This window comes from Protopterus annectens, chromosome 11.part0 (assembly GCF_019279795.1).
Source record: "Protopterus annectens isolate FY-2018-M chromosome 11.part0, PAN1.0, whole genome shotgun sequence".
NCBI classification, from domain to species: domain Eukaryota; kingdom Metazoa; phylum Chordata; order Ceratodontiformes; family Protopteridae; genus Protopterus; species Protopterus annectens.
In genome coordinates this window covers 838,547,015-838,571,971 of record NC_056745.1, presented here as the reverse complement: position 1 = coordinate 838,571,971, position 24,957 = coordinate 838,547,015, and the positions used below count along the sequence as shown (strand labels likewise).

The 24,957-nt window shown below is 42.6% G+C and overlaps 1 protein-coding gene across 5 annotated transcripts in view; it reads left to right on the top strand.

Annotated features, from left to right (window-relative positions):
- NUDT5 (nudix hydrolase 5) overlaps nt 1-24,957 on the top strand; it is a 623,744-nt gene that overhangs the window by 392,130 nt on the left and 206,657 nt on the right. For all 5 annotated transcript variants that reach the window (XM_044088255.1, XM_044088256.1, XM_044088254.1 and 2 more), the window contains exon 7: nt 15,724-15,819. In XM_044088255.1, the coding sequence (XP_043944190.1) occupies nt 15,724-15,819 (96 nt within the window). The remainder of the gene's footprint in view (nt 1-15,723; nt 15,820-24,957) is intronic.

Here is a 24,957-nt window from a genome sequence, read left to right as displayed (position 1 = left end):
AGTCCAATTTACCCTCCCTCCTTCCCCTCTGTAGTTTGACTTGGTGCTATGCTTTAGGTGATGGTTGTTGTTGGGCATGTTTTGGGGAGGTATTCTGTTTTTGGCTGTGGCCTTTCTGGTTTGGCCTTCTGACATCTGGGGCAAGAAAAGACTGAGGATATGACGTCGGTCATGCGCCTTTATACCCTGACGCTCTGATGTCAGATCTAGGCGCCCATGACCGACGTCAGCCTAATACTTTGGTATTCGGGCCGACCGAGGACAGCGGACTACCCCATAAGTAAGGACTGCAGCAATGTGGATCTTCGAACATCTACATTTATGGTAGGTACAAAACTGTACTATTTGGAAACTGTCTGGCTGTTATATCCATGGCAGAATATAACCCATATAGCTAAGGCTACTGCAACAGTGATCATTTGAACATCTACTGTTATGGTCCGGTTACTTACATAACTGTACTTTTCACAGTTTTCTGTAAGAGTTTTTTCTCCTCCTAAAACTTCCTGCAGTGAAATGAGTTAAAAGATATATGTGAAGGTACCACACACACACATACACACACAGTTCAGTCTGCTGTATATCTGCTAGGTTCTGTGTTGGATGCCACTTCCAAGCCGGCAGCAAGACTGGGCTTCGATTTATTGTAGGTCAGAGATTTTTTGCACCTACCTACATTTTCATTTTCATTATTGTCAAAGCTAGGACCCTCCTTGATGGTTCATGTGGTTGGGTCTGTGCTCTGCATTAGTCATTTTGGCTTCTTTTTCCAGACGGTCCTTTGCTTGAAGACTGATCTACACTTGCAAAGGAGATGCATGACTTACACCATTATAAGTGTTCTCATCACCTGTTGTCGTTTTTTTACTTTTCACATATTTCAGATACTGATTCTTGAAATCACAATTAAAAAGTTTCTTTGTTTGCATGCCATTTTTTTCTGTTACATGTTTTCAGGTAGAGAAAGAAAAAAGAAAAACCTTTCCTTATGCGAACAGTAGGAATGATTCCTGTCACCATTAAGCAGATGGGCTGGATTTTGACCCAAGATTCTACTAAGAGGATTTGCTTGGGGGATCATTGGTTTGTAAAGATAGATCCACGTGATCCATGGCCTCCCTGGTCTTCAAGGAACTAAGATTGTGTCAGACTAGAGAAGGCTTGTAGTCACTCAGGTTCACTGGTTGTTCAGTGAATTTTGAGGCCTGACACAGGTTCATCCGTCCGCTCCCACCATCAGGGTATACCCTAGGGTGTTCCTTCTTGTTAATCAACTTGGTTCCTTCACCCACCCTTTTTTTTGAGTTATCCATTAATGAGTTGAACATATTCAGAATTTGTGATTCTTCTCCACAGGACTTGCCTGTTCAGCCTACCTAAATTGTTAACTCTAGCTGAGGAGGAGCTAAAGGAAAAGGCCATATCTGGGTCTCCTGCTCATATATAAAGGATTGAGCACTTTTCATCTCCTCTTAGTGCTGGAATCATTGTGTGGATTTCATCCATAGGGTATTTCAATTTGATGCTAGTATCCTGCCCGACGCAGGCATATTTTACTTATACACTACCCTTTGTGCGCCTGCAAGCTTTCTTGCTTTGCTTAAACTGACTCCCAACATGTTTTGGTCAGTCAGACATACTCCCATAACTTCTGGCACATTTTAGATCCCAGAGTGTTTGTGGTAGAGGTGTGTCTCAGTTTTGATCCTTGAGTAAGCCAGTTAGTGTTAGGATTTTATTTACTGTCCAGATAAAGCTTCTGATTCCAAGCTTACTTAGGCATTGGCTTTTGAATGGTCATTTTTAAGCAACTAATGCTGCCCTTCCTTGGAGGCAGACATTCTTAATGATGTCACACAGCTTTGAAGGCACTCTCATTGTGCTGCTACTGCCCCTGGAAGGTTAATGACAGAACAAAGTAACACCTAGTCTTCCCCACACCAAGGCTGACTTTTCTGTGCTTGTGGAGGGTGTTCATTCCACTAGCCTGTACTGTTTGACTGGCACTGAAACAGGAGATAGAACTAGCAAAAAAGTATTTTCCTGTACCACTTTGGGGCTTAAAATGGTTATCTGTGTGTATGACCTGTTTTGTTTTCAGACTGTCCTGATGGAAGGTATTCTTACTGCTCTAGAAACCTTCTCTGAATGCGATATCAGGGTGGATTTGCATCTTACACTGGAAACTGTCCAAGGTAGGACACACCAATGCTTAAACCCAGGGGAGTAGACTTAGAAAGGTACCACACCCTGTTACTACAACCTCCACTTTTTCAATGTTTAATATCTGCAGTGGATACACTAGGTAAGACTTTGGACATGGGAATTTGCCATATGTTAGCAAATAAGCTGCATTTGAACACCTTAGAGGATAGCCTTGATAGTTATTTGCTGTATTCATATTTTCCGAAAAGTGAACTATTTTACTAGATGTCTTTCATTTGTGTTTGGTGGGCTGCTTCTATATCTCTTTTAAAAGAAGGAGGAGGACTTCCAGCTGTTCTGGACCAAAGACCAGACAATTAAACATTGGCAATTACCACTGGGCTGGCTGGTCTGTTGTAGAGTCCTTGCCTAGTTCCTTTCTCCTGACACTAGTCCTTGGTGTCTTTGGGGGAGGGTTTCAGAAAGACTCTCCATGTATCCTCATCCTTCAGCTGCAGCTTATTGGTCTTCCACAAAATTCCATGGGTGAGCCTGGAAGCATGCCCAGACTATTCCATTAGATGGACAGTGAGGGCTCTTTCTTTCTGAATGAGGAGATGTTTTGCTCTGTCTCTGTGGCTAGGACCTTTCCCTGGTGCTATAGTTATTTGAGGGATTTCTACTTCTTTTCTAAAGGAAGGAGGTTCTCAGGATGGTGGGGGGACCTCTTCCCTCATGATTTCTACATACATGGCCCCCTTTGGTGGAAAGTGCAGTCTGGCATTGCAGGCCTTCACTGGTGGGGGCAGACGCTACCAAAAAAGAGCTTGCCGCTGAACAGGGAGCCCAGAGCACTGGACAGTTTCAGGAAGCGCATTTATGTTTCAGTGACGTTTTTGCTGAGAGTACTCAACTATCTGGCACACTGCGCTGGTGGTGCTGTGGTAGCGTTGTCGCCTCACAGTTAGACATTGCCCGTTCGATTCTCAGAGTGTCTTCTGTGTGGCAACATGCGTGAATGGGCGTTCCTTCGCTGAAGGTTGTGCGTTAGGCCCAGCAAGTCAGTACATAAAAATCTACTGCCAATCATTAGCAGACCGGAGTTCCGCTGTGGCGGCCCCTAACCGGGAAAAGCCGAAAGACACAAACAAACTCAACTATCTGGCACATTTTATTCGCCTTCAGAGAGACTTGGTTAAAGAACTCTTTGAATCCTTGGCAGGCTGCTTGCCTAAGGAGGAGTTAGATAAAATTTCTCCTAAGCTGACCTCTCTCTCTTCCATACATATTTTTCCATGAGGCTTGTTTCCACTCGGTGGAAGGATCTTCGAGGGCAGCCAGCACCAGCATTGCAATACATTGTCATGCTTGGATGAGGCTTGTGTTTTCGTGGTGCCCTTTAGGGCATCTTTTATCAATGCCCCCTTTGATGGTTCTTTGCTGTTAAGGACACCCTGACCTGCAGTGAGCAAGAGGGTAAGACCTTGTCTGCCGCAGGGATTAAGCTTTCCACTTCTCAACATTCCTACTCAAGGAATCAAGAGGTCTAAGAAAGCTTGGTTCCGCAAGCTGCAAGGTTCTTTCCCTTATCAAAGGCGAGAGCACTCCTCCAGAGGCAGAGGAGGAGACACTGCCCTAGAAGCAGAGGGGCCCACAAAATCGGGGCTTCCAGGAACCCTTTTCTGCAAGCCCTTTCAATGTTCCTGAAGGGCTGCCTGACTGACCTACTCTGGATGCCGTCAGTGGCCATTTTTCACGCACTCAAGTGCCTGGGCCCAAATAACTACAAATGCTTGGGTGCAAAGCATTAAATCCAGAGGCTATTAAATTCCCTTTTCTCTACCCCAAAGATTCAAAAAACTCCCTGACATTCCACCCAGCCAGAGGGAGTTGGCAGTTGCCAAAATCATCAAACAACTATGAAAAAAAGTCATTCAGAAGGTCCCAACTGAACAGAGAGGTCCAGAACTTACTGCTGTTTCTTATTGGCACAAAGAAGACAGGGGACCTTGGGGCCCATTTTGGACCTAAGCAATCTCAACTTGTATGTGAGGAAAGTGAAGTTACATATGGTAATGGTTCAGTCCATCCTTCCATTGCTAAGGAAGGAAGATTGGATGTGCTGTGTGGACTTCATGGGCACTTACTATCACATAAAAATAGACAGGCGCTCCAGAAGTCATCTGTGCTTTTACCTGGGAGTTAATGACTTCCAGTTCAGAGCCCTGCCCTTTGGTCTCACCACAACTCCCTGGGTGTTTACCAAATGTATGGCAGTGGTTGCAGCGCATTTCTGGCTTCAAAGGTTTCAGGTATTCCCGTGCTTAGACATTTGGCTCCTGAATGCCCCAACTCAGCATCAACTTTCTCAGGCCAGAGACTCTTTACCAGTTGCCCCACTTCCTAGTCATAACCATAAACTTAGACAAGTCACAACCACAGCTGGTTCAGACTTTGGAGTTCAGCTGAGCACCATTACCCAAATAGCTTCTTTGCCCCAGCACCGCATTGACACATTGAAACTACAAGTTTAAACCATTCTGTCTCTTCCATTGCCTCCTGCCAAGTTGATTCTATGAGCACTGGGGTCCATGGCAACTAGTGTACCTTTGGTTTGTCTAGCTGGGTACTATATGTGCATTCTTCAATGGACACTATCTGTTCATTGGTCAATTATACATCAGTCCCTATCTGTTAGTATCAGACTGACAAACATTTGCAGGTCCCATCTATGATGGTGGATTCAGTCAGATCTGACAATTGGCAGACCTTTCACTCCCCCCCCCCCCCTTCAGCCAGTGTGACCACGGATGCTTCCCATCTAGGGTGGGGGGGCATTTCCAGGAAAGATGGTCCAAGTCACATGGACTCTGATAGAGACCAGTTTGCATATCAATGTCCTCAAGATGAGAGCTGTCCTCTTTTCATTGCAAGAATTTTAGGAGGCTCTCCCTCTGGGGACAGTTAGTATTCACACAGACAACATGTCAGTAGTCTGGTATCATCAAGCAAGGAGGAACCCATTTATACTCTCTCTGCAGAGAAGCCATGAGCATTTGGAAATGGGCAGTCTCTTCAAACCGCTTTCTGCTTGCAGCACAATGTACCAGGGAAATCCAGTATATTAGTGGACAGACTCAGCAGATATATACTGATGTCCCAAGAGTAGTCCCTCAATTGGGCATTAGCAAATGAGATCTTCGACCATTGGGGTCTCCCCTGCTGTGGCCTGTCTGCGTCCCCTTATAGTAACAAATGCAGCAGTTACTTTGCTCTGATCCCCCCTTCAAGAAGTTCCCCGAGGGACACTGTGGTCCACAATTGACCTTTCTGTCTCCTTTATGCTTACTCCCCTTTCCTGTGATCCTGAAATTTCTCCAGAAAGCCAAATGGTTGAAGAGCACTGTGAATCCTCATTGCCCCCTTTTGGCCTCACTAGGTGTGGTTTCCCTTCCTCTGGTCTCACTTCAAACATCCTCCATGGATACTGGAACCCAAACTGGACCTCTTTTCTCACTCAACACTAGGACTCCACCCCAGTCTTCCCACATTCAAGTTAACTGCATGGTTTCTCCAGTTCCAATGATTGCTAGAGGGTCCAGGTTCTCTTCTCTAGTTAAAGCTGTCATTTTGATCTGTCAGAAAGCCTCTACTAAAAAGGTATACAAGAGTAAGTGGAAAAGATTTTCTATTTGGGCTTCTAATAATTATGTTGACCCATTTTCAGCTCCTGTCCATTTAATTCTGTCATTTCTAGAATCTTTATATAGGCAAGGTTCTAGTTTTGCAACCATTAAACTCCAATTGGCAGCCATGTCCAACTTTCATTTGGGATTACCTTTGGGATCTGTTGCCTCAGCCAGGTTATGTAATGAAAAGCATTTTTCTTCTTAGACCTTCAATTAAGGGCCCAACTCTTGTGGGATTTGATGACTGTTGTTCTACAAGCCTTGACTCAAAGCCCATTCGAACTGGCTAATGATTGTGACTTGAAATATTTATCCTGGAGGTCCGCTACACTTGTTACTGTTACTTCGGTGAAAAGGGTCTCTGAGTTGCAAGCTTTTTCATCCAAACCTCCCAACATCATTTTTCAGAAAGATAGGGTTTCCCTCTGTACTAATAACCTCATTCATGTCAAAGGTCGCCACTACAGCTAATATAAACCAATGCATTCAGTTTTCAGTGTTCTTTCCTAAATATTACAACAAAGGGGATTACCTGCTACATTCCTTAGACGTTCACAGACAGCTACATTTCTACCTTTATAGGATGAAACAGTTCAGAAAATCAGAGCAGTTGTTGATCTTTCTCACCTAATCGTAAAGGTCAAGCGGGATCAACAGTGACTATAGCAAAGTGGATTACCAGTTGCATTCCCTTTGTTTATGAGAAAATACTTTGAAGTTGCCTGGTCCTGCAAAAGCTCATTCAACAAGATCCATTGCTGACTCAGCAGCTTTTTCATCTAGGAGTCCTAGTCTCATAGTTTGTGACCCATTATAAGTTAGATGTGGTGTCCAGGAGTAGAACGTCCTTTGGCTCCTCAGTGCTCTGGCATATCCTTCCTTTAGACCACCTAAGAATTCATGTAGCTGGGACTGTGACCCATCAGTGAAGCAGAATAAGGAGGACAACATCAGATTTATTAGTTATGTACTTACCATAACTTGGTATTTGTGTTGTCCTCTTATCATTCTGCTTCAACTTCCCGCCCAGTAATTCCCCTCCAAAACACTTTGGTTCTAGAATATCTGGAAGAGCCTTTGTTGGAACCTATGTTCCAGGTTGAGCTCTTGGCTGTTTTTCTTGTCTATCCTGTTTATAGGAGCAGCAAACTCAATCTGAGGAGGTTGGGCTAAGGGTGGAGGATTATGGGTGAGGGAGGAGCTTGAGCCTGGAAGCTGAAGTCTGTGAAGGTGGCCAAGTCGAATCCAAGGATTGGATCCATAACCCATCAGTGAAGCAAACTGAGAAGAGGAAAACACATATACCAAGTCATGGTAAGTAAATAACTAATAATAATTAAGACATGCTTAAACTGTTAATGAAGCTTCACCAGAACTTATTAAACTTACTTGTAAAGTTAATTTGACTGAAAATATTTCCTTTTATTTTTCAGTTAAGGCAGTCTTCATTGTCTTTATGTAGAATAATGATTCAGTAATATCTTGATGATACAAGTTCAAGACTGTTTTACTTTTTAAGCATCACTGTCAAATATCACTCCTACCCTCTTCAGATAAGTTTTGCTTAACAGTAAAGAAATGCCAGCTGGAGCTACTTCACTATCAATATGGCATTTGATATACCCAGTTTTAACTGGAATTCTGACCTCTTTTTGCAGAATGCACATTTCCAGCTCCAAATTTAAACATTCTTTTATTTGTTGAGTTTGTTTGTTTATGCATGGATTCATTCATGCTTTCATTATATTTGTTAACCAGATAAGTGAACTAGTTCATAGACCTTTCTCAACTATGACCCAGACCAAGAAGGTTGAGACAACAAAAGCTATCATAACAAAGAATACAAGTTGAATCTGCAACAAAACATGACCATGTAACCAATACACATTACATAATTTTACCTGTATACATACATTGAAATTATGCAGTTAAAGAGATGCGGTATGAGCATTATTTATAAAATGTACATGCAAAGTACATTTTTTCCCAAAAATTTCTGAAAGAGTAGCGGCAATATTAGCCGAGTTTGCAACTAAGGAAAGTCTTCAAAAGATTAGCTGTCAGTCATAGTTGCAGCTGCACACAGATCTGAAGCACAAATGTTCATGTCACTTAGTCGGGATCTGCAAAACAAGTACATGTTTTCTTGAGCATAGCTGGTCAAGAGGAGAAGGTCAACAAGTGCACCACACCACATGGAACACATAGCTCTCCAGAACACACACCAGCACTGTCTTCACATAAAAACACAAACCACACACCCATCTTCGCGGAGGTTGTCAGTAAAAATCTACCCAAACAGCAGAGACCTCCAAGGCAGAAATGCACTCAACCACCACAAAACAACACTAATCACAAGACAAATAACTCCCCTAAACAGTGTGCACTCAATCAAAGCCCCTAAGGCAAAACAGCATGCCCAACACACTAGTCATAGGTGACTCGATAGTGTGGCACACTGTTGTCCCACTCACTAGGTTGTATAAGGAGAAAGTAACAGTCAGCTGCCTGTCAATCGCCAGGATTTGCCACATAACGCACTCACTCAGCTCCCTCAACAACAGGTACAGATATGACTGTGTCATTGTACATGTCGGTGTGAATGACCTGAGACGTACGTCCCTGGACTACATGAAAAGAGACACGGAGGAGCTCTCGGATTATGTACCCCAGGCGGGTATGACCCTAGTCCTGAGCAGCATCCTACCATCACCCACAATGATACCACAGCAGAAGCAGAAAATGATTGATTTCAACAATTGGCTAAGTTTCTGGTGTCATACTAAGGGGATCCAGTATCTGTCTGCCTGGGATGACATGATTGACAGACCTCGATGCTTTGTTAGAGATGGCCTGCATCTGTCACCCCTGGGCTTCCGGATACTGGCCAAGGTTCTTGCCACCCCTATAGTGCCTTTTTTAGACGGTGTTCCAAAGACCAAATTACCACCATAACAGCTGCAAACAGATGCAATCTGAGGGTCATGCTGCTCAATGCTAGAAGTCTAAATCTCAAAATGCACTCACTCAAAGCACTCCTTAAAATGGAGAACATCGACATTTGTGCCGTGACAGTGACCTAGTTCAAGACAGCAGAAAGCACCCCTGCACTACCAGGCTATAACTCATTCCACACCTTTCGGCCCCAGAATTTGGACCGAAGCTCCAAAAGCAGTGGTGTTTCCATATTCATAAAGGATGCGCACACCTTCAGACTGGTAGCCCAACATAATGCATCCGAGATACTTCAGGTGCAGCTAACATTGGGTAAGACAGCGACTCAGGTCGTAGCCTGCTATAGGTCCCCAACCATGTCCAAAGACTCAAACTCCACGTTTCTAAACACCCTGGAGAATATTAGGGTCCAACCTAACACTCTCATACTGGGCAACTTCAACTACCCCTCCATTAACTGGGAAAACTAATCATGTACCTATACACTTGCCCAGCGTTTCCTGGAATTCATTAATTCCAATGCCCTGGACCAGCTCGTTCTTACCCCCACTAGAGGTAGCAGCATCCTTGACCTGGTCATTACTAACATGGACATGGGTGACCATTGCTCTACACCAACAGTCAACTCCTCCCTGGTTAGATCCGACTACAAACTAATCAACTTGGAAATCCACATCCCTCCCACCCACCCCCCACACCCCCTACCCCGCAAAGGTAACCACCATGAAAAACTTCTCCAAAGCTAATTTTGGACTCCTAAAAACAGAGATGGCTAACTTCATGACACCCATGCAAATGGAGAACAGTTGCATGACTGCCGAATCCTACACCAATGCACTGTATGGGCACGTACACAAATGCATCTATCTTGCCATACCCAATAGAACCAAGACGCTCTCCTCCAAAAAAATGAAGCCAATCTGGTGGTCTCCTGCCATAAACAAACTCTACAACAGAAAGAGGAAACTTATGCAGAATAAGGTGAAGTCCCAAGACTGGGAAAACTCCCTTATCAGCCTCAGCAAAAAGTTGAGATCCCTCATCAAATCCTTTAAAGCTAGCTATGAAAACAGAATTGCAGCAGATCGTAAAGACAGCAATAAGGCCTTCTGTAGTTATGTAAAGAATCTCTATGGCAATACCCAGAATTGCTCTGAGCTACTGCACAATGGTACCTCCTATAATGAGCCAACAGATATTGCCAATATACTGGCCGACAGATTCAGTGCCATCTTTACCCCCCCCCCCAAAGGACCAGTCACAATACCAGTAGATTGTCAGGCACCCAGTATTACTGCTGCACAGGTTAAAACAGCACTGTCCAAGAATACAGCCTCTATGGGACCTGACAATATCCATGGGTGTGTTCTATGTGAACTACAGACTGAACTGGCATCTCACCTGTGTGCCCTGTTCAATCACATCCCCACCTCAGGCTTTGTCCCTACTGAATGGTGCACTGCTACAATCATCCCTCACCACAAAGGAAGAGTGACTACAAACCCTGGGAACTATCGCCCCATTAGCCTGATGAGTCTGATATGGAAAGCTATGGAACGCATCATCATGGACCTAATAAACAAGGATATAGGGAATCTCCAAACTCTGGATCCCATACAGTTTGGTTTTGTGAAGGGTAGGTCATGCCTGCTCAAATATGGTCAACTTCTCTGAGTCAGTCACCAGAGCTGTGGGATCTGGCCAAGGCCTTTGATACCATTCCCCACTCAGGAATCATAGAAAAACTCACTAAGCTAGGCATCATCCCCTATATCACTAGGTGGGTTGCAAACTGGCTCACAGGTAGAACCCACAGTGTGAAAGTAGCTGACTCCAAGTCAGACTGCTGACCAGTCACGAGTGGAGTCCCACAGGGTTCGGTCCTGGGTCCTCTCCTGTTTGGTATCTACTTCTCTGAAGTCCAGGCCAACACGAAGGGACTCTGGCTGACAAAGTTCACAGACAATTGCAAGTTGGGAGCTATTATTAACTCCCCAAGTGATGTTGACACCCTATAGAAAGGCCTCACCGAGACCAACAACTGGTGTCAGAAACATGGCCTTAAGCTCAATGCCAGAAAATGTGTCGTCATCCACTTTGGGAAAAACCCGGTTCCCATGAATTACCACATCGATGGTAGTCCCCTGAACACAGAAGGCATTTTAAGAGATCTGGGAACACAGGTCTTTTGACCACCACTTTGCCACTGTGGTCAGAAAGTCCTTCTATGTGGCACATCTCATTACTAAGGGTTTTGCATCCAGGAAGAAAGAAGTCATTGTCTCCCTCTACTCTTCCCTTATTAGACCAGTCATTGAGTACAATGCCCCATTTGGCATGTATCTCACTAAACACCTGCAGCAACTGGAGAGGCCACAAAAGTACCTCATAAAGAGGATCCTAGGCCTTAAACATTTGTCCTATATGGACAGACTCAAAAAACTCCTAACTATTCTCTGTCTTATATCGCCTACTTAGAGGCGATCTCTGCCTGACTTACAAAGCCATGGCTGACCCAGCTCTGTTAGAAATGCTACAGCTAAAGAAATCCCAATCCCTCCACACCACACACTCCAGAGACCTCAGTCTCATTGCCACAATCAACAGAACATGCTGGAGGGACAGGTTCATAACCCAGAGACTGCCCATGCTGTGGAATAGACTTCCCATACATGTCAAGCAGAGCACCTCACTGGCCCTCTTCAAGAGAAATCTTGATGAGTGGATGGGAAATAGAAAATTCACCCCAAGGTTCACTCCAGTGGCTTTACTCGACAGAGGCACTGGGAACTAAGGTCGGGTGGCATGATGCCAGGGTAATTCTATGGGCTAGGCTTGTAAAGGCTGCAGGGCATTTAGCCCAGTACACACCTATGAACCTTTATCTCCGTTTCTGCGTGAAGTTAGCCACATTGTAAGTTTGCCTGATATTATCCGGAACATTGTTCCAGCAGGCTTGTGCAAGTTTGCTAAAAGCTCTTTCAGTAGTTGAAAGTTTGAAAGGTGGACTAATAAAATTACTTCAGAGCCTTCAAGAGTGTAGATTTGTTCCCCAACAGCCAGGTTGTATTATGTGACCAGTGTCTGTTGCGCAGTAATTTTAAATGTGTTTAGTTATAGTAATGATCTCACGGTGATGGGAAGCTAGTATTTACTTAGTGTGATGCGGTGCTTATCATTTCTGTTGCCCAAGTGAATAAATGTCAGTATTTTGTTTTCTATTGTCTGTAGTAGAAGTATTTTATGGAGACAGCAGTACACTGAAGAGGAGGCCATGTTGAAGTCTAGGTATTAAAACATTAAGAGCAATTGCTGTTCTGTCATCTGTGATAAGATTAGAAATTCCGGAGTCATTTAAAAGCTGTGGTAGTACTTTGCTGACCATTAGTTCTGTGTGTTTGCATACTAAATGATGAATAGTCTGAAGTGATATCTTGATATTTGTGGGTAGCAGTAACTGACAGTGAGTTATCTGTGGCATCAGTGATGATATCACTGGCATTTTTACTATTTTTTGAGGTTCTAAACAAAACCACCTTTGTTCTGAGGTGTTTGTAAATAGTCTTTAGTAATTGACCAGTTCCAGAGATGCGTGAAGTCTTATTTTACATGGTGCACACCAGGCATTAGTTCACCTCACTGGTAGCCAATTCTGTCCAGACACAGTCAGTATGCATGTAGATTCATGTAAAAGCTGATTCCCAAGACTCAACAGTAAAATCTCTAAATTGTAGGAAGAGTTCAGAAAACAATGTAGTATAGCATTGGTCAGCATAATCTTGTTTCTGCTTTTCCTCTGCCAGTTTTACAAGTTTATTTTTATGTGGCTTGCCTTTCATCTAGTGCCGAGTGCTTGTCAAGTGGCATGTCTAGATCTTCATCCATAGTAGTCAAGTGCATGTAAGCTAGGTACTGACACTGTTGTGTCAGTTTTTGTGATCTACTGGAAGATTGCTTTCTGGGTAATAAGCTGTAGCATGAATTTATTTGCATTCCCTTTGTAGCTGGAATTTTTTTTCCAAAAATGTACCTAAATGTTTATTTCACTAGAGTATGTTTCAGTTTGCACAGACAGTTAAAACCTGTTGTATTATTATTTTGTATTTTGTTGACTGGGAATGTCTGACTGTGCAGAGCCCATTTATAATGGAGATCTGTCAAGAAAAGCTGTAGACATAAAGTATGTGTGCATTTGTTTGTCCCATATAGTACTAGAATACAGCTGTACCTTGGTTCGGGCCTGCACGTAGAAGTTTGTCTGATTTTTTTTTCTTAGAAGCATCATCTTTCTCCACTTTCAGAAAAATAAATTCACGTACTACAGTAAACTGATAGTCTTTTGCCAAGTTATCTAGTGCTGTATTCCTCTATTTTGCCTTTGAGCAATAGCATAAAAGCAAGTGCAAGTGTTTTGTTATTCAGGTCAGTTAAATCATACAGTTTTCCTGTAATCTTCTCGTGAAGTACAGTTAAAGTTCTCATCCATCTGCTACTGGTGCATGGAATGGTGTAGAAGTTTTTTCACTTTTATTGCACTGTACTGCAAAGCATGGCAGCTATTTTAGATTGTTCCTAAAACACATTCAAAAAGAAGAAGAAAAATTCATAGCTCACATATGTCAATTAACAACTCTATAATTACATGATTTTTATGATATGTAATAGCATTGTTGCCTCACAGCAAGAGGTTGTCCGGTTCGATCCTCAGCTGGGGTGCCTTCTGTGCGGAGTCTGCATGTCCTCCCTGTGGTCGTGTGGGTTTCCTCCGGGTGCTCAGGTTTCCTCCCACATCCCAAAGACATGCTGTAGGTGGATTGGATACTTTAAATTGGCCCTAGGCATGCGTGTGTGCATGTGTGTGCCTTCTGTGGAAGGTTGGGCGCCGGGCTGGCAACTCGACACTGTAAAAACTCCACTGCCAGTCATGATCAGACAGGTGATCCTCTGTGGCGACCCCTAACCAGGAAAAGCCGAAAGAATAATAATAAGACTTATAAAGTGCTGACTTCCATGTTTTAGGACTGTTCAAGTTTTGTAAGCACTTTTGGAACTTTTTCTGTCTAGGGAGCTGTGTTCTGTATTGATAGATCTAGTAGTGGGCTAACATTAAGTCTTGACTCTTGATTCATTTTGTCAGAAGGATTTGGTGAAACATGTGGCAATCAAGCTTTTATTCTAATTTTTGTGAGCTGATACCCAGCAGATACATGCCTAATGGGTTTGCTAGAGAAAAGCTTGTTGGAAATATTATGGCTGTGATATTAGCTGCAGTATATTTTTATATGACTGTATTTTTAAAAGTTTCTGTTTTGCATTTTTTGATGGTGATCGTGATGATTGCAAGCTTCTTTTCAAAGGTCTTGCATAATGCAATCTTTCTTCACACACTAAGATTTAATTTAGTATTAGTATCTTGGCCTTAACTGTTAGTAAGATATGGATTTGTAAGATCTGTGTAGAAAAGTAAATATTGTAACTTACTTGGTCAATACCATTTTTCTAGAAAACACCACTCATTGATGGTGTTGGTTAGCAAACACTAATATTTTTATCCAGAAATAGGACTTGAGTGTCACAGGAGGGGAGACTTCATGCCTTACCTTCCTTATTTGCATGTTTTTAACTCGGTATTTTAAATTAACTGTAAATGTGAGTTGGTGGAAGGAGTTGGCAGCTTGTTCAACTTTTGCCAGAAACATTGACAGAATCAGCTGGCACCTAGATACATGTGCTTGACCAAAAGCATTTTCTTGTATATTGAAAATGAGCAGAGCTGGGGTTAGTATTTCTGCTTCACAGTGCTCGAACCCCAGGTTTGAGTCTCTCTCTCTTCCCCCTTGAGTGATTGTGGTGTGAACCTGCTTGTCCTCCTGTTCATGTTGACTCCTGCCTAGGCCCCAGTGTGTTATTGATCTCCAGAGACATAACAGTTTGACAATGCTATGTTGTCCCAAGGTTTTTGTGTCTGTGTGAGTCAGTATAAATGAACGTAACTTGTCCTGGACTGGTGTCCTAGACTGGACTGGTTCCTGCTTTTCTGCCTCTTGTTTTCCAGGAAATACTCCATTCGCTGCAGTGCTGAAGTGGATGAAAGCAAATTTAGAAAAGGATAAATATTTGGCTGAATACTGAAAGAAGAAAAATTGAATTACTGATAGCACTTCTGTCCGCCTTATCTCATGAGTAGGACAGAAGTGCTACGCACAGTTGCATGTTCATATGTGTAAACATTAAAGTACATTTTTTTATTGTACACTGATTCTGAGGTTGTGGCATCTTCTCAAATTTCCCATATTCTGAGGTACAGCATCTCAGAGTTAGCATATATGTGACATATTTGAGGAGTGATAAGCACCAACTCGTGCAAAGAAGCACATTTTTATTGCTAAGGTGTAACAGAGAATTTTGGTGTTTTTTCTTAAATTGCACTTGCGGGTTCTCATATTTGGGTATTAAGCATAGGTTGCGTGATGTGTAGTATTGCAGCTATGTACACTGTTCCAAGCCTTGTATAGATAATCATTATGGCGTATGGAATTTAACTCTATTGTTACTAGTTTTTGAAAAGTTGCCTTAGAGCTTGTTCTTAAGTTCTGAAAAGTGCACTTGCACCTTTACGGAAATTAGTTCTGCCTGTCGTATTTGCCATATTTTCAGCATTTTACTTCAGGTAACTGGACACCTTTGTCATATACAGTCTGTTTATTGTTCTTGTACCCTCCATTCATTTCATTAATAATGAAGTCATCGATAGGATTTTGCACCAATGCGTTCATAGCGTATTTGATAAGTTTACGTATATTACGACTTTGTGCAGAGTGTTTATGGATGGCTGAAGCCTCTCATGCACTGTCACTGAGCCTGAAAATGTGGGCAGTCTGTTAGAGTCTGGTCTTTCACTGCACATTTTCTTGACTTCTTGTTAACAATGTAGGTCTGATTGATGATGGTGAAAGTGAGAGGGATGCTGCTTTAAGAGAGCTTGTGGAAGAAACTGGATACCATGGAGAAGTCAGTGGAGTTTCACCAGGTTAGTACGCAGTACTGGACAATGTGACAGATTCATTGAAGAGACCTCTTATTTTTGTGACCATAAGGTAGCCTGTGTTTCTTCCTTTTCAAGTAGCACGTGTGCCTATAACCATTTTCTTCCCTTAGCCTTTCCTGGTATTTATTGCACTTTTTAAGACAACAAACAAAAAATATCCACCATTTTTTCCATATAAGGTGCATTTTCCCCACACCTACATTGTTTAATTATAACCAAATTCAAAGCTGCACTTTACTGAAAAAGCTAAAAAAATGCACAATGGTTAACTTTTGGTTTGCCTGCCAGAGGACTAGCTTCACCCTCTACCCCCAGTCTATTATTTTTCTCATTGAAGCTTCCATTTACTGTCTATGCTGTTTATTTATTTTCCTCCCTGGTTGGCTTTGTGTTTTAGAAAAACAAAACACTGATTATGACCCAGGCATCCAAAATTGAGTAGTGGTATATGTGCTGGAGGAGGCAGCATGGAAAGATGAGTGAGTGCTTAGTACAGGTTCACCAATGCTGGTGGGAGAGAAAGGTAGTTTGGTCTGCTGTGAAACAAACACATGTCAGAGGAATAGGTGTTGAACTTGCAGTACTTTTTAACTAGGGATGTTGTCCTGGTGCTAACAAGTTATTCATGGTAGTCTTCCTGGGACATGAGTGTAGGAGCACACATGTCATGGAGAAGTCATTATTGTTTGTTGCAGTGATAAAAAGTACCCATGTCAACCATATAAACCACAGGGTGTGGGGGTTTGGACTGTAGTACATTCCCTCTCACCAAATTGGCGGAAGGCGGCTTCTGTAGCCAAGGTTTTGCCTGTTAGTTTCCCCAGCCTTAGGGCAATTAGTCTCTTTTAAAGCATGAATGGTTATAGTCGGACCGATGAAACTTAAATGTTCAGGCTTTTGAATTGTGGAAAGTACCCAGCAAAGCACAAGGAGAGCCCCTAATACAGGCTTTGCAGTATTCTGGACTTTTGGATAGTTCCTGTGTTGCCCATTCCCTTACTTGGATAGAAGGAAGCTTCGTTGTTCACCAGTGGGAGTGGGGAGCTTTGAGCAGCCTATCTGTCCCTGGAGGAGTGATCTCAGCACAGAATCTTGTAGTTTATTGGCCGTTTTGGGCTAATTTCTAGCTCTTTCAAGTCCCCTGTATAAAAACCTGCTTTAGCACGATTTTGTGCATAGTGCAGCATCGGGCAGCGCCGCTTAATCGGGCTTAAACCTTTTCGGCTCCACAAAGTCTACTCTTCACTTTTTCCCTTAGATCTGCTCTAACTCTCAAAATAAGGACTCTATCTAAAGCTCTGCACTTGCACTTGCTCATACAAGCAATTTATATAAGTTAGCAGTAATAAACCAAAAGCACTACATCCCCAGATACTCCCTTTGAGTACTCGGCCCCCTATTGGTCCTTTTTGATCAGTTATAAAGGAGTTACTTATACTATTCTGGCATGTCCAAAGGTCAGATGCTGGTTTCCTCTCCAGTCCAGCTGGTGAGTCTGGGTATCCTGAGGCAATGTTACAACTGCCTCATGTACACAGACAACCCTGTCCTCCTCCCAACAAGCTCAAATATATGTGAGAGATGCAACCATATAGCCAAACTGGAGGCTGAGCTCTCTCAACTCAGTACTGGCCCAGTCAGTCAGGAGGAGAAGGTAACCACACACACCACAAATCCAGTCTCACATAGACCTACCATAACGTCAAACCAAACACATAAACACGCTAAAACATATTCGGAGGCTCTAAATAAAAATCTGCCTAAGCAGCAGAGACCTCCAAAGCAGACATCCAAGCATCCACTACCCCAAAACAAAACACGTGTAACACATAATTCACAAAGTCAGTGTGCCAAACAATCACAGCCCTTAAGGCCAAACAACACACCTGATACACTTGTAATAGGTGACTCTATTGTCAGACACACTGACGTCCCACTCACCAGACTGAACAAGGAGAAGGTCACGGTGAGCTGCCTGTCGGGCACCAGGATCTGCCACATAACGCAAGCACTCAGGTCACTCCAAAGCAAGTACAAATATGACTCAGTCATTGTCCATGCTGGTGTGAATGACCTGAGACATACCTCCCTGGACTACATGAAGAGAGACATAGAGGAGCTCTCTGATCATGTAGCCCAGGCTGGTATGACCCTGACCTTCCGTAGCATCTTACCCTCACCAAGAATGATGCCACAGTATAAAGACAAAATGATCAATTTTAACAATTGGCTAAAGTATTGGTGTCATTCAAAGGGGATCCAGTGTCTGTCAGCCTGGGATGACATGCTCGATAAGCCACATTGCTTCGCTAGGGATGGCTTGCACCTGTCACCCCTGGGCTTTCGGATACTGGCAAAGGCTCTTGCCAACCCCATAGTGCCTTTTTTAGGCAAGGCTCAAAAGACAAACCCACCTCCATAGACAACACAGGGAAAAGGAAACTAAGGGTAATGCTACTCAACGCCAGAAGTCTAAACCTCAAGATGCACGCACTCGAAGCTCTCCTCAGTATGGAGAATATTGACATCTGTGCAGTAACAGAAACCTGGTTCAAGGCTCCTGAGAGCACCCCAGCACTACCAGGTTATACCTCATACCATGCTTTTCGGCCCCAAAACTCGGACCGAACCACAAAAGGAGGGGGAGTATACATATTCATCAAAGATACTCACACCTCCAGGTTAGTGGCACTGCATGAAGCATCGGAGACCATCCATGTGCAACTAACAGTGGGCAAAACTGCCTTTCAGTTTATAGCCTGCTACAGACCACCCTCCCAAACTCAGGAACCTCACTCGGCCTTCCTGAAAACACTGGAGAATGTGACGGTCTCTCCAAACACCATTATATTGGGTGATTTCAACTATCCAGACTGGGAGCATTACTCAAGCCCCAACACCCTAGCCCAAAGGTTCCTAGAATTTATAAACTCAAATGCTATGGAACAACTAGTCGCCACTCCCACAAGAGGGGAAAACATACTGGACCTGATCATCACCAACATGGGGACCCTATGCTCCACACCAGAAGTATACCCCTCATTGGTAAGATCGGACCATAAAAATTAATCTCACTGGACATCCACATTCAGACCCCACCCCCAGCCCAGAAAACCACAGTAAAAAAATTCTCAAAAGCTGATTTCACACTCCTCAAAACCGAGGTGACATCCTTCAAAGCCCCTGGGCCAGTGGAAACTACGGCCCAAACTGCAGAATCCTTTTATAAACGCATTCTATGGACACCTTCAGGAATGCATGGATCATGCAATCCCAAATAAAACCAAGACCCAATCCTCCAAAGGCAGGCGTCCAATCTGGTGGACCCCAGCCATAAATAAGCTATACAACAAAAGGAGGAAGCTACTACATGATAGTGCAAAATCCCTAAAAGGGAAGGCATCTCTGATCAGTACTAGCAAAAAACTACAGTCGCTCATAAAATCATCCAAGGCCAGCTTCGAGAGAAAAATTGCACAGGACACTAAAGATAATCACAAGGCCTTCTTTAGTTATGTTAGAAACCTGGGTGGCAACTCCCAGATATGTTCGGAGTTGATCCAAAATGACAAAAAATACACTGAACCCACAGACATCGCCAACATCCTGGCAGACAGGTTCAGTGCAAACTTCTCCCCCCCTTCCCCCTCAAAAGAGCAAATATCTATCCCAGCATAGAGTCACCTCCCTGACATCTCAGATGCTCAGGTTAGAGCTGCCCTCTCCAAAGCAAAAAACACAGCATCAGTGGGACCGGACGGCGTCCTGGGCTGCGTCCTACACGAGCTCCAAGAAGAGCTAAAACATCATATAAAGTTACTGTTCAACCTCAGCCTTACTACAGGATATGTACCCAAGGAATGGCTTACAGCAACAGTGGTCCCACTCCACAAAGTTGGTGCCTCAACGGACCCTGGAAACTATCGACCCATAAGTTTGACTAGCCTGGTCTGCAAGGCTATGGAGCGGGTCATCATGGAGCTCATAAACAAAGACATTGGGGACCTGCAGACGCTGGATCCTACCCAATTTGGCTTTGTTAAGGGCAGATCCTGCCTCCTGAACCTGGTCGATTTCTTTGAAACAGTCACCAAGGCCATAGATGAAGGGAAGGTAGTCCACACAGCCTACCTGGACCTCGCAAAAGCCTTCAACACAATACCCCACTCGGGCATCATAAATAAGCTCTCCAGCTTAAATATCAACTCCTATGTCATAAGATGGGTTGCAAACTGAATCAAGGATAGGACCCACATGGTCAGAATTGTGGGAGCCATGTCAGACTCTAAACCAGTTACTAGTGGCATCCCACAGGGCTCAGTCCTGGGACCTCTCTTGTTCGGTATATATTTCTCTGAGGTACAGGCTAACACGGGAGGACTATGGCTGACCAAGTTTGCAGATGACTGCAAACTGGGTGCCATAATCGACTCGCCGACTGACACAGACATCCTCCAAAAGGATCTCACAGAGACGGATAACTGGTGCTAGAACTATGGCGTAAAGCTAAATGCCAAAAAGTGCATAGTCATCCCCTTTGGGAAAAACAAAGTGCCCACAAATTACCACATAGGTGGTAATCCATTAAACACGGAAGAAGTAATTAGGGATTTGGGGACCCAAGTAGATAGCAATCTCTCCTTTGACAATCATGTCGCCAAAGTGGTTAGAAAGACCTTCTATATAGCCCACCTTATCATGAAAGGGTTCACATCTAGATCAAGAGAGGTCATTGTGCCCCTCTACTCATCACTCATCAGGTCCATAATAGAATACAGTGCCCAATTTGGGATGTATCTTACCCAACACCTGCAGCAACTGGAAAGACCCCAAAAGTACCTCACCAAGAGGATCAAGGGACTCAAACAGATGACCTATGCTGCTCGGTTAAAGAAACTCCAGTTCTACTCAGTTGCATACCGCCTACTTAGAGGCGATCTGTGCCTGACGTATAAAGCCATGTCAAACCCAGAATTAATGGACATGCTCCACCTCAGAAAATCCAAATCCCTTAGAGCTACGCGCTCGAGGGACTTAAACCTCAGCACAGAAATTAATAGGACATGCTGGAGGGACAGATTTATAACCCAGAGGCTCCCATCACTCTGGAATAGAATCCCAGTCCATGTCAGACAGAGCCCCTCACTGCTTCTCTTCAAGAGAAATTTTGACGAGTAGATGGGAGATCGTAGATTTACCCCAGGGATCACTTCTGTGTCACTACTAGACAGAGGCAAAGTAAACTAACCTTAAAAGGGCATAGTAACTCATTTAAAAGGGTGGCGAAAGACAAACACACTCTGGCTAGGCTTGTAAATGCCCTAGGGCAGATAGCCTAGTATCAACTTATGAACCTAAATAAGATCTGTATGGTGGGTAAGGGAACCAAAGAATCCTATGTGGCTGCCTTTTTGCTGATGGTCATCATACTGCTTTCACCCCTGACACCCTTTTTTTTTTTTTAAATAAGAACCATCTTTATTAAATTATCATGTTTAGCATAGACAATTTTACATTTATGTAAATGAAAATAAACCATACTGACACGATCTCTGTTGCAAACATTATACATTACAAACCATGCCAACCCAACTGCAACTGCAAACATTATACATCATTTATAATATATCCTGTCATTGTCAGTCAGCCATTACATAGCTCATTCAGTTCCTACCTTCTTTTAATCCTCGTTCCTCCTCTGCATGTATTAGTCCCACACTTCCCATTTTTTCCTATGTAATTTGCTCATACCCTTTTCTAAAGATCCAAATTCCAGTTGTTTTATCTATGTTACAATGTTCACTACTTTTAGTAAAGTTGGTTTAGACTTTGATTTCCATTTTCTAGTAATTGCTTTTTTGGCAGCCATCATAATTAGACTTAGCAAGGCCTTACAGAATCAGAATTGCCTAGGTGTCATAGCTCAAAAAATAATTTCCTTAGTTTCACCAACTTGCTCACCTAGCATCTCCAACAGAGCATTCTGCAGGGAATATTTAAAGTTTGCCAGTTCGTTACACTCCCAGACAATATGTTCCCAGTTTTCTTTCTTCCTCATCACACCTCCAACATGTGCTGTCTGCCTGAGGAAAAATTCTTTGAAGTCTACTTGGGTTATAAAAATACATATGTAAACACTTCCAAACAAAGATCCTAAATCTTCTAGACTTTGTTGCATATTTGGGAGACATACATATACCCCCCCCCCATCATTTCTTTGTTAATTGCTTATCTAATCTCTCTTCCCAATCCTCTCTAACCTCCTCTGATTTATTTTATAGTTATCTTACAATATTTTATATGCTGTACTAATTATTCCTTACTTAACTTCAGCTTCTGTTATAGATTCTACTAGAAACTCTGCCAGTGCTGGTCTTTTATTTAGGACCCCCTTTTCATTCAATTTGCCTTTACTCTGATATTAGTCCTTGATAGGGAAGGCAATCACTAACCTGCAGTCCAAATAAGTTCTTGTCGCCTTCCCATTCCGTTACCTTTCCCCTCTAGTTATTTTTTCCCCAATTCCTTGGTTCCTTTGCCAGTTTTCTCCAATAAATTCCAGCCCCACTTGCCTAATGTCTGTATTCCTAATTGCAGTCATCCCTTTCGGCAGAATTTCCTTTTTCCATTCCCGTCTTGGCTTAGTTCTTGGTATACTTTCGCTACTTTATGAATATAATAGTCTCTATGATTATTGTTATTCTTCTTAAACTTCTGCATCCAAAATCCCAGTCTCTCCTTGTTTCTTGATCTTCTCTGTATTTTATCATCATCTCTTTCCACTTTAAATTGTAGTTTTCTGCTTGTGCCATGTTTAGGAGCCTTAGCTGTGTTGCTCTGAAATACCCCTTCAAATTGGTTAATCCCAACCCACCCTGTTTTATTGAAAGAATAAGCTTATCCCACTTGAGTCTTGCTATTTTTCCTTCCCAGATAAAATCCTTCAGCTCTTTATCAGTTGCTATCCACAGCTTCTCCTCTGGTTGATAAAAATATCCCTGACCTTTGTATAAGATTAAAGGGACTAAAACAACTGCTTGTATCTTGCACTAAACTACTAGGGATAATCATTGATAACAATCTGAAGTTTGATGCCCATATAGACAAAACCATAAAAACAGTAAACAAAAAAATAGGCTCCATGTATAGGATTAAGAAATTCTTAACCCCAACTACCAGAACCGCCATAGCTTGCACACATCTTCTGTCATCCCTTCTCAGTGCCTCACCCATCCTCACAAATCTATCCAAATCAAACCTCAACAAAATCACCAGCTGCTATAACAATATAGCTAGATTTGCCACAGGCTCAGCCTACAGAACTCGCCACTGTCAAAATCTTCACAAATTAGGCTGGCTAGAACTACCCAATCAGATATACTATAACCAACTCGTAGTTATTCATAAAATCCTCTACCAACCTACCAGTACCCCTATTCTGATTAATATTATTACCCCCTATAGCAACCTAGCATCCCTAGCTGGAGATTCCTTATTCTCCAACTCTGCTGGAAAAAAAATGGAACTCCCCTTCCTGCTGAACTAACCACTAAATGCTCCTTGCCTCAATTCAAAATATCTCTAAAGATGTACATGCACAGTGACTGACTATGTCCATGCCTAAACCCTGATTAAACCCATACAATAATCAGACTGATGTAAGATAAAACAATAGTCATGCTCATGTCTAAACCCAGTCTAACCCGAAATATACCAAGACACAAGTAAACCAAACTTGGCTCACAGAGGTGATTACCTGTTTTATTTTCTTCCCACGCCCTCATATTATACATTTCTCTACTCGATTATATTTCTCTAATTCCATTATCAGGAAGATAACTTATTATTCTGCCCATACTAAATAAACTCCTTCTTAGCTAACCACCTTTCTCTTAACTATCATCCTTACTTTCTAACTGAAAATCCTTTTTTTCTTTTAGACACACTTCTCTTATGTGATTGTTTTCTCTGTATATTTATTCCATTATCAACAATGTTTTTATTTCTTATCTAAATGTAACCTTGATTTGAATTTGTCACTGATTTTGTTAAATGTTCTTCGATTTCGCTGTAACCTCAACTTTAAGTGTTACTAATTTTTAATGTGGAGCTTTCCTCCCCGGGCCTCTGATGAAAATGGATATGTATCCAGTTGGACTTTCCCGGTTAACAATTGTAAAATAAAAAAAATAAATATCTTACTATTGATATCCATTATAACAGAGCTTCCATTTTTTCAGTTTTTGTATTATCCTATGTTTAGTCTCTTCCCACATATCCTTAACTGCCACTCTGGAATAATTTTTAATTCATACTCCTAAATACTTACTTTCATCATGTCCCCTGATACCCCTTGAGTAACACACCATTAGCCATAATTCATTTGGAAGTAGAGTCTGCCAACCCATGTGAAGGTATGTTCAAGTCAACTAGAAGTATCAAGGTAAGGAATACATAGCGTAGAATAGTGGATTGATAGTTTGCTGGCACTGTGGTGGTTAGGGGGCATTTAGAAAAAGTGAAATTTCTCTACTTATTGTATTTTCTTTCTCCCCTGAACTTCCTTCTCAGAAGCCTTCTATTTCTTAACCAAGTGGAACATTGCTATGATTAAACTTTCTATTTCAGTTGTATTGCAGTTCACATTACTTCACTAAATGCAAATGTAATCCATGCAAAGCAGAAAGGTATCACTAAGTACACATTTTACTTTTGTAGCAGCTGTGAGCCTACAAGACGCTTTAACCATGGTCTGTGTTGTTTTCATTTGCTATTTAGCATCCTTGCCCTTGTTTAACACTTCCTATGGGGTTCAGGGGCTTCCCAGAAAGTAATCCTTTGCCCATAAATTTAGCCAAGTCATGAAGGGAGCTGCCAAGCCAGAATAGTTTGGGGTCACCATTAATAAAATGTTATGGTTGGAATCCCTTACTTGTAGATGTATATTTTAGTGGGAATACTGCTGGTGGCCTGGTACTCCCTGGACATCTGGCTGTGCATTCTTTTATTTTGTATCTCTTACCCATTAGTGCAAGAGGTTCTCCTGTTCAATTCATGGCTGGAGTGCTTTCTGTGTGGAGTCTGCATGTCCTCCCCACGGTCGAGTGGCCTTCGAAAGAC